General features: G+C 35.3%; 1 protein-coding gene across 10 annotated transcripts in view; it reads left to right on the plus strand.

Annotated features, from left to right (window-relative positions):
• The window catches only part of BPTF (bromodomain PHD finger transcription factor), a 164580-nt gene that overhangs the window by 95318 nt on the left and 50402 nt on the right, over positions 1–18860 (plus strand). For all 10 annotated transcript variants that reach the window (XM_037810590.1, XM_037810594.1, XM_037810599.1 and 7 more), the window contains 4 exons: positions 9574–9703; positions 10115–10253; positions 13892–14071; positions 15174–17478. In XM_037810590.1, coding sequence (XP_037666518.1) covers positions 9574–9703; positions 10115–10253; positions 13892–14071; positions 15174–17478 — 2754 coding nt within the window. The remainder of the gene's footprint in view (positions 1–9573; positions 9704–10114; positions 10254–13891; positions 14072–15173; positions 17479–18860) is intronic.

The raw sequence follows: 18860 nt of genomic DNA on the forward strand, positions 1-18860 counted from the left end.
CAGAATATTTTTAGAATAGTAATTTATGATCTTTGGGGAGAAAATGATAAAATCTTTATTGAAAAACAGTAAGCAATATCTAAATACACAGAAATATATCCCATGTTCATATATAAAAGACTCAGTGCATTGAAAACGTCGATTTTCCTCACATTAATGGATGTATCATTTCAATTCCGCTGAGAATTTTAGTATGATTTTTTGTAGACTCGATAAGATGATTCAAAAATTTATATGGAAAGGGCCAATAATAAAAAGGATGAATTTGAAGGATAAAGAGGAGGCACTTGCCCTACCAGGTACCAAGACTTCTTTTAAGTCTGTAGTAATAACTGAGGTATAGATGCAAAGATAAACAAATAGACCATTAGTATACTGGAGAGTCCAGAAGGAGACCAACCTATATGGATGTGGAAACGTATATGATAGAAGTAGTATTATAAACAATGAATTAATTATTCAATAAAAGGTAATAGGGCAGTTAGTTGTCCATTTTGGTAGAAAATTGGGTTCCTTTTTTTTTTTTACCATACATAAAAGTTAATTCCAGATAGATTAAATCATAAATATGTAAAGCAAAACTTTAAGAAGAAAATACAGGAGATTATCTTTATGACCCTGGAGTAGAAGAAGTTCCTTTTTCCCTCCCTCCCTTTCTTCCATACTTCATTCTTTTTCCCTGTCTCTTGATTGTTTCTTTCCTTCCTAAATCATTCAAAATCTCCCAAGAGATATGTGAGGCAGGTATTATTGCTTCCTTTTATAAGCATGTTATTTGTCAGATGAGATTGAGTGTGCAAGGCTGTGTGTGTATGCACACACTTTTTAATGTTTATTATATATTATATGATGTGCATAAAAGTGTATGTAATATATGTTATAATGGTAATAATAAACACCTGTGAATTCACCAACCAACTCAAAAATGTGAAAACCACCAATATTATTGCATCTACCTTCTTTCCACATTACCTTTCCTCTCCCAAGAGATAACCATAATTCTTACGTTTGTGTTTTATCATGCCCTTCCTTTCATTATGAGTTTTATCTCAAATATATATGTGTGTATATATATAATATATCTCATATGTATATATCAGTAAACAGATTTTCGATTGTTTTTTGAAACTTTTAATAATGTATCATCCTGAAAGACTGAGACATAGATCTGTTGAAGGTATTTTTAGTTTTTTGGTATACCAAAATAGAAAAAGGGTTAGTATCTGTAATATAGGAGGGTCCCCATATCTGCATTCCAGGACCTACCGTGGGTGGCTAAATCTGTAGATAAAAGTGAAGACCAACACCCTGTCACACACTGTAGTTATTTTTGCAGTTTAAGGTGAAACAGAAAAGCTATGCTTCATCACTTCACAAATCTGATTCATTTTTGCCATATAACCTGGCAGTCCTCAAATATGATTTTTCTTTCTTTTTCAATCATATTGAGAAGTTTATACTTCACAGCTTCTCTTAGGCTTGGAAGCACTACAACTACCACTACTCTTGTGCTTTGGGTTGTTACTACAGTAAATAAGAACTTTCTTAAGCAAAGGTACTGTGATATCACCACAACAAATGGAATCAGTGAGAACATTAGAGGCTGACTGGAGAAAAGCTTTGCGTGGGAGCTTCGGTCTGGGGGCCCAGGGAGATAAGTCATGTACTGGGCTGGCAGACTTTGCCCACTTGGTGGGCAGTTCAAAACTTGTGAACTGTTTACTTTTTTATTTTCTGTAATTTTCCAAATTTTCCAGTTATCTCTTTTCCTGGTGGTTCACCACCGGTAACTGAATCAGCGGATACCAAATCACTGGACACAGGGGCACAACTGTATATTCAAGAATTTCTGTAGTTCAGTAAGAAAAAGTCAAGTCATTTAATAGAAACATGAAAAGATGTTTAACCTCTCTAGTAAATCTAGGAAATATACATTAAAACTGAAGGACTGTTATTTCATACTCATCAGATTGTCAAAAATATAAAGATGTGACACAATAGCAAGAGAACTCTGATACATTGCTGATAAGATGGTAATTAGTTTAATGATTGGTACAACCATTTTAGAGAGCACTTTCTTAACAGCAAAGCTGAACATGTAGTTCTACACCTATCTAAATACCTTAGAGAAATTTACACGTACCCAAGGAGACGTAGAAAAATATGTTCTTGCAGTATTATTTGTAATGGTGACATTTGGAAACAATCTCTCAATGTCCATAACCAGGCATGTTTCATTTGTTATATTCCTATAATAGACCGCTATACAGCATTGAAAAACTAAAGCAACAAGCATTAACAAAATTGAATCTCATAAACATAAAATAGAATGAAAAAAGCAAATAAAGAGTACATGTGGTCTGATACCATTTATTTAAAGTTTAAAAACATAAGCTAATATAATGTTACAATGTTACAATATTGTTTAGGGATCTAGACATTTGGTGTAAAAGATTAAGGAAATGCAAGGCTTGTATGTTTGAAACTTAAGAAATACATCTGTACGTAAATAAGCAATGATCAGTGAAAAATCATAATAGTAGAAAACATTTAAATTGAATGTTCATAAAATACTACATATATTGAAATTTGTGGGATGCAAATAAAGAGTACCTAGGAGAAATTGATAATCTTCAATGCTTAGACTAGAAAAGAAGAAAAATTGCAAATTAATTAGTTAGGCATACATCCCAAGAAGTCAAAACAGGTAAATCAACCTGAAGAAAGGAAATATTAAAAATAAGAGTAGACTTACTAAAATAGAAAACAAACATTAGATAACTATTGTAAGAAAAATCTCCAATAAGATGAAGACAAAAAGAGAGAAAATGCAAGTACCAACCAATATTTGTAATTCTCGTTAGCACTGGATTTTAAAACTTTCACAGGGTCCACAGACACAGTACTCAGGCTTTCTACATCCACAAAGAAAGAGGCCCACAGAGGCTGAGGGGAAGGGTTGGGGAGGAGGGGCCACACTGGTGTCAATCGGACAGTGGGGCATAGGTCACAGCCTTTTCTCAGGCAAGAAAAGGATCTCTGGCTCAGTTTAACAGATATCATTGCACCTACAGGTAATGAGATGGGTAACACCAGATGATTTCATCAAGTTCTTCAAATTTCAAGAAATAGATAATTTAAATTCTTCCACAGAATAGAAAAAAGAAGGAGATTTTGCAGATTATTATTTCTGTTATTATGAAACTATAAAACCTGACAAGGTAGCCCCCCAAATAGAAAACTGTGGTCCTAGCTCCATGATTAATATTAATCATTGATTAATGATTCATAGCAAGTAGATGTCTATGCAATAAATCTTAAAACATTAGCAAATATATTCAGGAATAAATTTAAAAAGAGTAATAAACCACAGCTTTATTGGCTCAGCCCTAGGCATGAAAGAATTGCTCAACATTAAGAGATTATTAATAAGAAGGCAAAGGAACAAAACTCTTGATATGCCAAGAAGGTATTTGTCTAAGTTCATTAGTAATTCCTGACTTAACACACACACACACACTACTTAAATAGGAGTAGATAAATGGTCTTTTGTTTTTTGACTTGTAAAGCTGTATTTCAAACCATCACACTTTATGATGAAACCCTTGAAGCATTCCCATTTATAGTCAGCAGGAACAAAAGAAAGCTGCCCACTATTACTGCTATTATTTAACTTTTTCTAAAAGTACTGGCCAAATAAAACAAGTAAATATTGGCAAGATGTAGGCACAATTATCCTGTATAGTTGATCTCATTATATATACTTAGAAAACCTAAGAATACTGACTGAAAAATTATTAAAAGCAGTAGGAAAAATAAGTAAGGTGGCTGGCATACAGAACAATATCATGTGCAAACAGTAACCATGTACAAAATATAATGGGAATTCTGAATTAAAACAATAGATTGAAGAAGCACATGTAATTTTGTTTCCTCTTGAACTCTGCTAAGACTCCGGCAAAGGGTTTTTAAGGCATAAACCCAGAGGGACAGGGTGAACAACAGAGGAAATAGCACCGGTAAAATTGTGAGAAGCTGTAATGCAGGTGGACGAATGGCAACCTGCCCAAGGAAACCAAATCCCAAGTCAATTGAGAGAACTGAGAATTTATCCAAGCCACACCACGAAACCCTCGAAGAACATAGAGAGAGAAACTATGCAACAGTCTGCTTCTGATCATATCTCTATTGGATGACCAATACCTATTTTACACTGCAGTTCTGCCATATTCCCTGATTGTGGTGAGCCCTATTACTGATTTCCCTGGAATAGGCTCTTGTAAACTTTCTGGAAGGCTAATGCTCAGAGACAAGTGTATATTCTCCTGGGAACCTTCTTTTAATAGTGCATTATTGTTCTTTGGCTCATTGTGCTTGATACTGAGTTTTCAAAAGCTAAACTTTTCCCTTTTGGGGATACAGACAAAGGTGTTAAAACTGAGGAAAAGGAAAGGAACAATTAACACAAATGTCAAGATAATGATTACCTTGGGAGGGGTCAACACAGCTTCTGATGTATTGGTTATTGATAACGTTCAATTTCTTAACCCAGTTATTTTATTTTACATATGTTTAAAAATTATAATGAAAGAAAAGATCCTAGCAACCGAAAATCCTGATATACTTAGGAATAAATTTAACAAGAAATATTTAGGACCCATGTGAAGAAATCTTTAAAATTGTTCTAAAGGATTTTTTTAAAAATTCAGTTTTATTGAGATATATTCACATACCCTACAGACATCCACATTGTATAATCAGTTGTTCACAGTACCACCATATAGTTGTACATTCATCACCACGATGAATTTTTGAACATTTTCATTACTCCAAAAAAAATGAAAATAAGAATAAAAATATGAGTAAAAAAGAACACCCAAGACATCCCACCTGCTCCCCCCCATCATCCATTTAATTTTGTTCCATTTTTCTACTCATCTGTCCATACACTGGATAAAGGGAGTATGAACCACAAGGTTTTTCACAATCACACAGTCATACTGTGTAAGCTGCATAGTTATACAATCATGGTCAAGAATCAAGACTACTGGGTTACTGTTCAGCAGTTTCAGATATTTCTTTCTAGCTATTCCAATATGCTAAAAACTGAAAAGTGATATCTATTTAATGCATAAAAATAACTTCCAGAATGACCTCTCGTCTCCATTTGAAATCTCTCAGCCACTGAAACTTTATTTTGTTTCATTTCTCTTTCCCCCTTTGGTCAAGAAATTTTCTCAATCCCACAGTGCCAGATCCAGGCTCATCCTGGGAGTCATGTCCCACATTGCCAGTGAGATTACCTGCCAAGTGGGCTTAGAGAGAGAGAGAGGCCTCATCTGAGCAACAAAAGAGGTTCTCTGGGGGAGACTCTTAGGCCCAGTTATAAGTAGATTTAGGCTCTCTTTTGCTTCTTAAGGGCAAGCCTCAAGATCAAGAGCTTGGCCTTCTCAATTGGTAGTCCCTAGTGCTTGTGAGAATATCAGTAGTTCCCCAGGTGGGGAAGTTAATATTTCCACATTTTTTCTCCAGTCCCTTAGAAGGGCCTTGCAATCCAGTTTTATTCTCGGTCCCTATTCAAAGTTCCAGTGTAATTATGGTGTTTGAATAAACTGACCATACAAGTTAAATTATTAAGTTTGCTACAGAAAATATAGATTTTGCATCAAGTATCTATTCCTTTGGTTTCACACAGAAGTTGAAGTTTTAAAACACAGTCAATATTATCTTTTACTGTTTAGTCTTATTTGCTTTAGTCCTAACCAGATCCACTTCATTCATATCTCTAATTGAAGTCTGAACTCGTTCAGCTTTTAAACAGTTGCTGTATGGGGTAATACTGACATTCCTAGATGTCAGTCTATAGCTCTGAGTCTCAGGTATCACACAGATACCCAAAGTTCCAGAGACTGAAAATTGTACTAAAGACTTTTAAAGGATAATTTGAATAAATGAAAAGATATGTCGTATGCATATATATATATTATGTTTTCTGAAAATGTCATTTCTCTCCTAATCTATAAAAAAAAAATCCTGTAAATTCATTTGCATTATGAATGGGAGCCCCTCTTCCAGGAGCAGGGAGGCTTTGACCAAAATGATACTCATATTTGCCTAGAAAAATTAATGTGCAAGAATAACTTACAGGTTCTAAAAAAAGGAAAGAGACATTAGAACTTATTTTAAAGCTATAATCAAAATAATTTGTACTAGAGAAGTAGTAGATCAGCAGAACAGAATAGAAATCCAGAAGTAGACCTAAATATGTGATAATTTAGATAACGGTAGCATTGCACATCAGAGGGGGAATGAGGGCATATTTGGGCAAAATATAACCTAGAACCCTGCTTTGCAAAAAAAAATTTCAGATAGATGAAGAGATGAAAAAGAAACCATAAAACTAAAACTAAAAAATAAGACTTCAATAAGAAAGCATGGATTAATTTATTTATATTTTTGTTGTGATACTTTCTTTTTAAACAGATATAAAACCCAAATGCCATAGAGGAAAAACATGGATACGTGTATTTAAAATTTGAGTGAGTGGAAAAATAATATTATAATCGACAGATGACAAACTGAGAAAATAAGTTTGCAGCACAAATGGAAAGTCTCCTTAATTGACAAAGACCTTTTAGAAATGAAAAGGATAAATAGTCTAAATCAAAAAAGATGAAGGATTTGAAGTCATTTTACAGAAAAATAAATATAAAAGGCCAGTAGACTAAAAAAATAATTACTTCTCATAATTCAAGAAATAAAAATCAAAACAAGATGGTATTTGTTCCGGTTTGCTAATGCTGCCATTTGCAAAATAACAGAAATGGATTAGCTTTTATAAAGGGGATTTATTAAGTTAGAAATTTACAGTCCTAAGACCATAGAAGTGTCCAAACTAAGGCATCAAGAGTATACCTTCCCTGAAGAACATGACGTCCGGAATACCGCTTTTAGCTGGGAAGGCATGTGGCTGGCGTCTATGGCTCCTTTGCTCCGGGTTGCATTGCTTTCAGCTTCTGATTCCAATGAATTTCTCTCTAACCACCTGGGAGTCCTCTCTTAGCTTCTCCGGGACAAACTCGGGTCTTCATCACCTAGCTTAGCATCTCTAAATGTCCTTCTGTCTGCATCGCCAAGCATTTCCAATTGTCAGCATCAGTGTCTGTGTCTCTCTCATCTGCTCTCTGCTCCTTCTGTCTGTGAGCTCTCTCATAGGTCTCCAGTGATTTAATTAAGACCCACCCTGAATGGTCGGGGCCCATACCTCCATGGAAATAATTCAATCAGAAGTCCCATCCCAATCAACAGACTGATCAGCCTGCCCCCACAAGATTGCGTTAAAGAATATGGCTCTTCTCAGGGGCATAATTTATCCAAATCGGCACACTATTTTTTACCTCTCAGTTGGGCTAAGAACTTAGAATTTTGATGCTAACACATTTCTCTTGAAGATGTGGGGAAGCAAGGTAGTTTTATACACGGATGGCTATGTGAAGTGTACAGATATGAAGAGCAATTTGGCATTATCTTTCAGCATTTTTTAAGTGCAAAAACTTTTGGACTCAGCTCTTCCGCCACTGGGGAACATAGGTACATACTCCCCAAGTTTACCAAGAAAGATACAAAATGTTATTTATTGTAGCTTTGTTTGTATTAGCAAAATAAACACAGTACAACCCTGGGCACCACATGAAGATTGGAACTAGAGTTGAAGTTCAGTCCATACTCCTGGTCTGGCTTTTCAGCTGGAACTGGAGATGGTGGAAGGAAGACCTGCTGCCCTGCGTGCCCACCAGTGTAGAGGTGTTCTAGTCTGATGGGGCCTTACTTCCTCCAGACTGTCAGGAGTAGCAAAGATTTCTGCCCAACAGACAGGACTGAACTCATACTGAGCTCACCTGTGGTGTTGTCTCTCCCCATAAGGATTGTTTTTGTGGTAGTGAGAACAATAGAATAGAATAGAATAGAACTGGGGTATGTAGCTAGCATTGCAGACTAGCTACAGTCCTGCCTCACTGACCTGGCATCCTCAGCAAAGTGAAGCCTTTGAGAATGGACCTTTTCCCCATGTGAACGCCAGGAGCACAACCTGAGCCCAGTCCAGCCACGAGCTCCCACAGTATCATTGCACTGATGTTCTCACTACACAGTGCTTCCTTCCTGGCCACTGAAAATGAAGATGTCTTGGTTGCTGTGCTGAACCTTTCCATCCTGTCCTTACTCTGGTGGGCTGAGTGCTCAGGTCATCCACAATGCTGTGCCTTCACAGCTTGTCCACACCCTAGTTCCAAGAAGGTTGGTGAATTCTTGGGATCTGAGTCAGTAAGTAAGTTAGTCCCTGATGAGAAACCATTCCCTTTCCCCACCTCTCATCAATTTTTGAGAGCCTATAAGAGCTTTATGGAATATTTTTGCTTTTACTAGTTATTTATGGTTAATAGGTCTGCTCCTGGCCTGGGGGAGGATTGATTCTAGGTCCTATAGTCATAGGGAGACAAAATCTTAAAAATGGAGAGTAGTTAGGTAGCAAGGGTTGAGTGGGGGAATAGAGATAAAAGGAATTCTATCCTCTACCATAACTTTTTAGCACCCCACCCCCAAGTTAACGGAAGGGATCTTTATTCTTTCCACATAGTTATGCATGAGGAATTGGCTACGTCTGGGTAAGATGTGATACCTGGTCATCCCTAGATTCTTAAAAGCAACTCTTCTACTGCTAGAATTCTTAGGAACAGGAGCTCTTCTCTTTGTAGGTTTTGATTCATGTCCCAGTTTATGGGAAATACGCCCATTCATGAAAATCTAGTCTAATCACCTAAATGTAGAGCTAGGAGGCACCTGTCACCACAGTCCTATGTGACTCCTTATCTGTAGGTTCAGTGATACCCTTTTCCTGCCTGAGAAAAGACTATGGCCCATGCCCTACTGTCTAGAGATTGAAATCATATGGCCCCTCCTTCCCAACCCAACCCCCCACCCAAAAGGGGGACGGACCCCCGTGAAACCCCTTTCTCTGTGGATGTAGGAATCCTGAATACTAGGTTCATGGCCTGTGAAGTCTGGATTTTATATTTGTTGGTCTTTTTTGAATGAAAAACACTCTAGAAATAAAGTATTCTTTAACAGGAAACTTTCAATATAGAATGCTATAGGATATCTATGTAGTAGTATATGATTTAAGCCTTCAAAATGATCTGTGTATTCTGATATGGGAAGATCTCCTAGGGCAATTATTCACTGATTAAAAACTATGTTAAATTGTGTGTCTAATGTCCCTTTTGTATAAATACATAATGAACTATGTAAATAGATAATAATGTTGGTATAGACATAAAATGATTCAGGAATAAATCATGAGTGAATATTTCTTATGGTAAACTTACGGGAAGGATAACACTTATTTTTTGTACTTTTTGTACTGTTTAATTTTCCTTATGAAATTGTACATCTTATTTTTGTCTGTTGGGATCATCTGGGTTGTGGGATTATAGCTAACCATTCTTTGTTTTTATCTTCCTAATTTTCAATATTACATTTTTATTTTGTTTTGTTTATTTTTCCCTGTATTCATAGGCTACACAGAATGACATCAATTGAAAGAGAAGAAAAGGAGAAAGTTAAAAAAAAAGAGAAAAAACAAGAAGAGGAAGAAACAATGCAGCAAGCTACATGGGTAAAATATACATTTCCAGTGAAACATCAGGTAATTTTTATTATACTCTTTTTTATATAGTATTAGCCATTTCTGACTCTTTTATTCTGCACCTTAGAATATTTATTTATTACTTTTTACATGGTCAGTGTGGTTGAGATGAAGTAACTCTGGCAATTTTACCAGCGTAGGTTTGTCTTAGTAGAAAATAGGGTTTTTAGACAAATTTGTGGAAATTGTTGTAGAACTATAAAATTATGTTGTATTTTGGGTATTAGAAAAGATTATTGTTTTTTCTTACATTTTTAACACCCAATGTAAGCAAATTGATTGGTAAATTTTGGTAAATTTCATTAATTTGCCTGACAGTTAATGATTTCATTGAGTAAAAATGTATAAAACCACGGGTGCTTTATAAGCATTGTCATTAGTGTTTAATTAAAATGTTTTCATCTTCACCAGGTTTGGAAACAAAAAGGAGAAGAATACAGAGTAACAGGATATGGTGGTTGGAGCTGGATTAGTAAAACTCATGTTTATAGGTTCATTCCTAAATTGCCAGGCAATACTAATGTGAATTACAGAAAGTTTTCAGAAGAAAGTAAGTAACTGAAGTTATTTTTGTGCAAAATTGTTTCTTATTTGTATTATTTATTAATTCATAGTATATTGACCATATTTTGGATAGAAGCATTTTTCTGAAAGTTTTAATAGAACATGTGCAAAATTACTAATGTAGTTTATTAATTATAAATTCTGAAGATTTTGAAATCACTTTTAGCCACAGGATTTTGATGTTTAAGAATAGAACTTTTTTTTTTTTCTTTAATTTTAAAAGGAGGCCTCGGTCACCTAATTATTGTTTTCTTCAAATCTTAAATTCAGTACTGCTTGACTTCTTGAGGATTCACGTTACTGGTAACCTCAGCATTGTAGCACATAACAAAACCAGAAAGGAAGTGATAGAGGCTTCCATAACACTATCACATAAATGAGTTCATAACTCCGTTTATTCTCCTGGGTAGAATCACGGAACTCTAGAGGTGAGCTGCCCTTTTAAGAGACCATGTGGTTCGAAAGTCATGTTACAGGAGCAGATTATTCCATGGATATCCTAAACTACGTGCTGAGGCTTACACAGATAGGGAATGATAGAAGCCTGTCTGGAACCCACGTCTGCCTGCTTCTATTGCCCTTTTTGCACTCAGCCATGTGGTCTCTCCTTTGTTATCTAAGTGATTTTCAAAAGCAAGTGTGTTAGCTGTGCAGTGTAATTTGCTAGTTTATATTGTGATAACTTCTTTCTTATGAAGCCTGTGCTGGGAGTTTCATATCTAGCTAACTGATTTGGCCTCCTGGTGAACTGTTCTGGTGAAACCTGGACTGTAAGATACGTGAAATTGTTAAAGTTAGCAATTGGGAAAATTAACATTGGTCTATTTTTAATATTAAAAATACATACTTTGTAAGACTTCTGCAATTTATTTTATTTTATAGGTCCTAGGAGTATCATAAACTTGAAAGCTTGGTTGAGAGAAGAAAAGAGAGTATAAAAAACAGTTTAGTATCTGTCAAGAGAGCAAGGTGTTGGTCAGAGAAGAAATGAATTTTAGAAAACTGTTGCTCAGTAAAAATACCTATTTATTGAATAGAAGTACTCAATATTCAATCCTATTATTATATGATGATATTCAAGCTAAGTATCAAATAGAATAAGTTCCAAAGTATTTCTTTTTATTACTGTTTTGTTGCTCAGATATTGCTCCGCTTACCCATGGAGCACAAAGAATTATTGAGAGTTTTTTGTTTAATTGTGTCTGACCTAGTTTGACATGAGTAATGAAATGCAAATTCTTAGTAAGCAAAATATCTAACTTTTGGCAGATTTACTTTATATCATTGTTCTAGTTTGCTAATGCTGCGGAATGCAAAACACCAGAGATGGATTGGCTTTTATAAAAAGGGGGTTTATTTGGCTACACAGTTACAGTCTTAAGGCCATAAAGTGTCCAAGGTAACACATCAGTAATCGGGTACCTTCACTGGAGGATGGCTGATGGCGTCCGGAAAACCTCTGTTAGCTGGAAAGGCACGTGGCTAGCGTCTGCTCCAAAGTTCTGGTTTCAAAATAGCTTTCTCCCAGGACGTTCCTCTCTAGCAAGCTTGCTTCTCTTCAAAACGTCACTCACAGCTGCACTGAGTTCCTTCTCTTTGAGTCAGCTCATTTATATGGCTCCACTGATCAAGGCCCACCCTGAATGGGTGGGGCCACGCCTCCATGGAAATATCCCATCGGTTATCATCTACAGTTGGGTGGGGCACATCTCCATGCAAACAGCCTAATCCAAATGTTCCAACTTAATCCCCACTATTCTGTCTGCCCCACAAGATTGCATCAAAGAATATGGCTTTTTCTGGGGGACATAATACATTCAAACTGGCACAATCATCTTTCCTGAAGTCGAGGGTTTTTTATTGTCCAGGTGCCAAGTTGGAGTGCTAGCATGTTTTGAGCCTCTCCTCCCAGGTGATAACAGGGAAGAAAGCAGCAGAACACGTTATCCAGGCCTCTGGGCTTAGTTTAACTACAGAGTAGGAACTACAATTAAAGTAACAGTAAAGACCATTTCATAATGGCATAATGGCCTCTATAATAATGGCTAATCTAGCCTGATCATCATGTGATAGAGGCGCTGATGTGTTGAAAAGAGAGAGATGCAGTTGATAGAACACTTGACTTGGCACCAGAGAGCAGAGTGTTAGATTTGTGGGACCACTGTGTGTTCCTTATCTCTAATATCTAATCTGGCTCTAAAATTGTATGCATTTAAGTAGTACTTTAATTTTTAGGCTCCAATAAAGTATATATATTACATATTCTTTATGTCAAGAAGACTTCTAATGGGAAAGCCAAACATTTTATAGTTGTCTATTTTAAATAACAGATTCTTATAGATTATAGAAGGGGGGTTGCCACTGGCATAGATAGCACTTTTTGAGCAACTTGAAAACGTTAGGAAAATATTGCCTGGTTGTTCTGAAATAAGTAAGGCAGCATTGAGTAAAGAGGGTATCAGTTTAGTTTTTTAATCCTTTTGTACCTGTGGGGCCCAGATGGAGCCCCTGTCACAGTTTTCTAAAATTCATTTCTTCTTTGACCAACACCTTGCTCTCTTGACAGATACTAAATTGTTTTTTACACTCTCTTCTCTTCCCTCAACCAAGCTTTCCGAAGGGGCTCATTCATTTAAATAAAAAATAGGTATACTTTGCTAAGTCCTTGGGATATTTGGGTTCAAATGAAGAAAGTGAGAAAAATCCCCAAGAAGATTCATCTAGGATAGTAGTTCTATTTGTAGGGTTTGATTTTTTTTTATTATGGAAATTTTTAAACTACACAAAAATAAAGAGACTAGATTAATGAGTTCCCGTGTAACCATCATTCATCTTCCAACATTTATCAAATTCTATCAATCTTGTTTCAGTTGTCCCTCCCCTGTTTTTTTTTTCCTGGAGAATTTTAAAGCAAGTCCTAAAAATCACTTTCCTCAAAAGTACTTCAGTTATATCTCTAACTGAAATGGACAGTTTTTTCTATAACATTCATGCCATTATCGCATTCAACAAAATAACAATAATTAACAAATTAACGGAATCATCTGATTCTCAGTCCATATTCCAGTTGTCCCAGTTATGCCTTTTTAATGTTGGTAGTAAATCAGGTCCAAACAAGGCAACACATTGCATTTGGTTATTTCTCTTAAGTCTGTTTTATGTTGTAATACAGACTTAAGGGTCCTTAACCTGGAGTCCTTGGATAAACTTCAAGCAGTCCCTGAATCCCTTGAAATTGATTACAAAATTTTATGTACACACTTTTTCCCTGAGAAAAGGATCATTGTGTTTATCTGGTTCTAATGTGGCTTTATGACACAAAGTATGTTAGGAGCTACTGTTGCAGACTTTCTGGAATCCTTGGACCTGGTTGAGATAGGCTTTCATACTTGAAGCCTTCTGAAACACATCTGAAATGAAAGGCATTCCTTTCATACTTTAGGTCAGCCAGGCATATAAGAAAACAGCATAAAGTATCTTCAACTGTTTTTTTTTTTTTAATAAAAAATTATGAAGTATATATGGCTGGAAAATACTTGATTATTTCCACTAAAGTAGGTATATTAAAGTAACTTGCTAATATTGGAAATACCTTTAAGTAATAGATACTTTTTTTTTTTTTAGCCAAAAATAATATGGATGAAACTATGGATGAATCAGATAAAAGAAAAAGTCCACGAAGTCCCCAAAAAATAAAAACAGAGCCTGATTCTGAGAAAGGCGAAGTAAAAGATTCAGATGCTAGGAAAGGAGTGGACCAAAGTGAAATGGACATTTCAAAGATTACTGAGGAGAAGGAACAAGGTAAGGAGAGTCAAGTGTGGAGGGTGACCTGGGGATGATAAATGTGCTTTGGATCTAGTTCTCACAGCAGGAAAAGTACTTCATTGTCTTTTTTTTTTTTTTTTTTAATATTAGCTTTATGGAAATATAATTCACATACTATATAATTCATGCATTTAAAGTATACAACTCAATGCTCTTTAGTATATTCACAGAGTTGTTCAAACATCATCCCAATTGTAGAACATTTTCACCACACTAAACAGATAACTCGTAGGTTCCTGTTAGCAGTAACTCCCGATTACCTCCAAACCTCCCCCACCACGACAACCACCAGTCTATTTTTTGTTGTTTTCAATTTGTGTATTCTGGACACTTCATATAAATGGAATCATACAATATGTGGTCCTTTGCAACTGGCTTCTTCACTTAGCATGTTACCAAAGTTCATCTGTGTTGTAGCATATTATCAATATTTCATTCCTTTTTATGTCTGAATAATATCCATTATATGGATATACCACATTTTATTTAATCATTCACCAGTTGATGGGCATTTAGATTGTTTCTTCTTTTTTGGCTGTTATGAATAATGCTGCTATAAACGTTTGTGTATAAGTTTTTATGTGGACATATGTGTTCATTTCTCTTGAGTATATCATTGGAGTAGAGTTGCCAGGTCATATGGTTCAATCTTTTGAGGAACTTACATTGTCTTTTACAAAAAGTATTTTCGCCCATAAGCTAAATAGTTCATGAGCCTAAAGGTATTTTATAATTATAAAAGACTATACAAAATCTTCCACAAAGGTACTGGTATATAACCTGTCACATACTTAGTAATTTTTCCTTGTGGCATTCCCTCATTTTTAGATATTAAGATTCAGAATATTTAGATATTTGGAATATTTTATAAAGATTAGCCCTCTTTTTTTTTCTCTTTTAATCATATGCTAGGAACTTTGAAATATGTAGATATGATATATATTTATATTTAAGCTAGTGAGTGAAAATGGAAAATTTCAGTATTTGAAAAATAGGTAGTTTTTAAAATAAAAATATTCTCATGAATTCCACATTTCAAACAAAAAATTATACTTATATAAATGTCTTCGTTTCACAGATATAAAAGAAGTTTTAGATACTGACAATGATAAATCTTTCAAAGAAGAACCAATGGAAATAGATGATGAAGTAAAAACAGAGTCAAATTTAAATTATCAGGAAAATTCTCAAGTAGATGTGGTGAATGTTAGTGAGGGTTTTCATCTAAGGACTAGTTATAAAAAGAAAATAAAATCATCCAAACTAGATGGACTTCTTGAAAGGAGAATTAAACAGTTTACAATGGAAGAAAAACAGCGCCTAGAAAAAATGAAGTTGGAGGGTGGAATTAAAGGTATAGGAAAGACTTCTACCAGTTTTTTGAAAAGCCCATCTGAGTCATCAATAATAACAAAAGTGGAAGAAGGGTGTCAAAGGAACTTGCTTAGACAAGATCAAAAGCCTAATACAAGTGATAAATCGGATGATTTGATTAAGGGATGTTCACAAAGTGATTCCTCAAGTCTTGGAATCAGTGATTTCAATCTTACCACAAACAAACTTTATTCCAAAGATCAAGTGTTAGATGATGTTTCCGTTCAGAGCCCAGAGGCAAACGGTCAGAAACAAAATTCTGTTGGAAACGACATAGATGAGAGTCTCTCTGAATCCTCCAGTAAAGACCAGGAATCCAGTAATATTAAAACAAAAGGAAGTGATTTTCTCATTGATGAATCTAAACTAGCCAGTACAGATGAAATTGGTACTTCAGCCTATAAGAACAAAAGGCCACTCATACAGGGTGATATTGACACCATTGTTTCTCCTTCTGAGATCCCTTTACTTCCATCAGTACCTAAAAGTGCAAGTGACAGAGATGCGCAGTCTTTGTCGAAAGCCATGGATTTTGAAGGAAGACTGGGATGTGACTCTGAATATAATAGTACTTTGGAAAATAGTTCTGATACCATGTCTATTCAAGACAGCAGTGAAGAAGATATGATTGTTCAGAATAGCAGTGAAAGTATTTCTGAACAGTTCATAACTCAGGAACAAGGTATTGAAGGCTTGGAACCATTGAAACATGAATTTGTTTCAGATAAGTCCCTTGGAAACTGTGATGACAGGGTGCAGGGTAAGGTAACTGAAGCAAATGGTAAAAAAACAAGTCAAGAACACAAATTAGAGGACAGACCAGTTAATAAATATATTGATAAAATAAATGTGAAAAATAGCACTGACAAAAAGAATAATGAAAATCGGGAGTCTGAAAAGAAAGGACAGAAAGCAAGTACATTCCAAATAAATGGAAAAGATAACAAACCTAAAGTATATTTGAAAGGTGAATGCTTGAAGGAAATCTCTGCGAGTAAGATAGTAAGTGGTAATGTTGAGCCAAAGGTTAATAATATAAATAAAGTAATTCCTGAAAATGATATTAAGACATTGACTGATAAGGAATCTGCTGTAAAGCCATTCATGAATGGTGATGTTGTCATGGAAGATTTTAATGAAAACAACAACTTGGAAACAAAATCATCTTTACTGAGTTCTTCAGATGCTGAAGGTGACTACCAAGATAGCCTTGATGCCCTGCCATCAACCAGAGAGCCTGAGAGTGCACAAACTACAACTCCACCATCTTGTCCAGAAAGCCATTCATCTGATCAGGTAGAAGATATGGAAATTGAAACCCCAGAAATTAAGAAAGTTACCCCATCACCTATTACTTCTGGAGAGGAATCTAATCTCAGTAATGATTTTGTTGATGAAAATGATCTCCCTACCAACAAAGATGAAAATGTCAATGGAGAAGCTAAAAGAAAAACAGTTGTCACAGAAGTCACCACGATGACATCAACAGTGGCCACAGAATCAAAAACCGTGATTAAGGTAGCAAAAGGTGATAAACAAACTTTGGTCTCATCCACAGAAAATTGTGCCAAGTCCACTGTCACAACCACCACTACGACAGTAACGAAGCTTTCCACACCCTCCACAGGCAGCAGTGTGGACATCATCTCAGTAAAGGAGCAGAGCAAAACTGTGGTCACCACAACAGTGACAGATTCATTGACCACCGCAGGAGGCACGTTGGTAACGTCTATGACTGTGAGCAAAGAGTATTCCACAAGAGACAAAGTGAAACTAATGAAATTTTCAAGACCCAAGAAGACTCGTTCAGGTACAGCTCTGCCATCTTATAGAAAGTTTATTACCAAGAGCAGCAAGAAGAGCATATTTGTTTTGCCTAATGATGACTTAAAAAAGTTGGCCAGAAAAGGAGGAATCCGAGAAGTCCCTTATTTTAATTACAATGCAAAACCTGCCTTGGATATATGGCCATATCCTTCTCCTAGACCAACTTTTGGTATTACCTGGAGGTATGTACTTTAAAATGTATTTGGGGAAGGGAAAAAGAAGGTTTTAAAGTAATTATCTAATTTTTAAAATCTCATTTTTAATATTAAAATTTTTTTAATATCTAAAAATGAGATATTAGAGATAAGTTAGGGAAGCATATATTTAATGGCTGAAGTTATAAGATACAGAAAGCTTCACACTTGGCCATCTGGTAGATAATAAAGTTTACTTAGGGCAAAATGTTTAAAGATTCAAAATTTAAGGGAATCCTTTCAGATGATACTCAGTTTTACTTTCTGTTAAGACAAAAGAAGTATGTCAAACATGGTTGCTCCTGTGGTCTAACTTTCCAAGTTAGTGCCACGCATTTGCTCTGGTAACAAGATAATCACAGGATTGGATAATCACCAACTTTCTGGCACATTTCGGTTTTATTTCTATTAGGTAATTTATAAAAATATAAGACATAAAGACACGTGCTTGTAGATTACACAAAGCTCATCATAATGTGGAAATATTCCTAATGTATTTTCATGATGAACATTCATTTTGGAGTCCCCCATTATTCATGTGTAAAAAGATAGTCTCTAAGATTCCTTAGGAATTTTTTTTAACCCAGTTATAGTCTCAATTTAAAGTATTTGGGTTAATTAAGTTGTGGGGGTGAATTATAAGTATGTACTGTTGGTGATTACACAATCATGTAGCTTTATATTGGGAAAGGATCTTAGAAATTATCTTTTATAGATGTACAGTAGCATGCCTCTGGCCACAGATGAACAGAATAAGGAATAGTGCCCAGGTTTCCTAAATCCCCATCCAGTACTTTATCTGTTATATCACATTTCACATGCTTTGTCCTTTTTCATGTCCTCGTCTTTTATCCTTTCACCCTTACAGTTGAGAAGGATGGAACATAAGCGTTGAGAACATAGGAGTTCTGTGGGACATGCTCAGAAATCAGGACTGATCTTACTTGCAGTTCGATTTTGCCAGAATTCTTAAATTATTACTTTGGCAAGTTACCGAGCAGACTTCATTTCTCTTTAGGCTTCATTTCTGTGTGTCTTTTAATCTGTTTCCAATTTCTTTAAGTAAAAATCATAGTTTCTAAAAAATTTCCTTTCTATTTTAATCAGCTAGTATTAGAAAAGACCAAAAACGAATGTAAATGAGTACTCTACAAAGGAATTAATTCATTAATACTGCCAGTCATAGCTTGTTTGACCAAGTTTTTTATAATTCATCTTTTAATTTGAATTAAAATATCATCACTCCATTACACTTTCAATAGAGACAGCTGAAAAGTACAATTTCTCTGCAGGGCCTGCAATGAAGGATTTGCAGAATCCTGCAGGGAATCAAGGAAATCTTCATTACAATTCATGGATTTGTAGGATTA

Source organism: Choloepus didactylus, chromosome 18 (assembly GCF_015220235.1).
Source record: "Choloepus didactylus isolate mChoDid1 chromosome 18, mChoDid1.pri, whole genome shotgun sequence".
In the NCBI taxonomy this organism is placed as follows: Eukaryota; Metazoa; Chordata; class Mammalia; order Pilosa; family Megalonychidae; genus Choloepus; species Choloepus didactylus.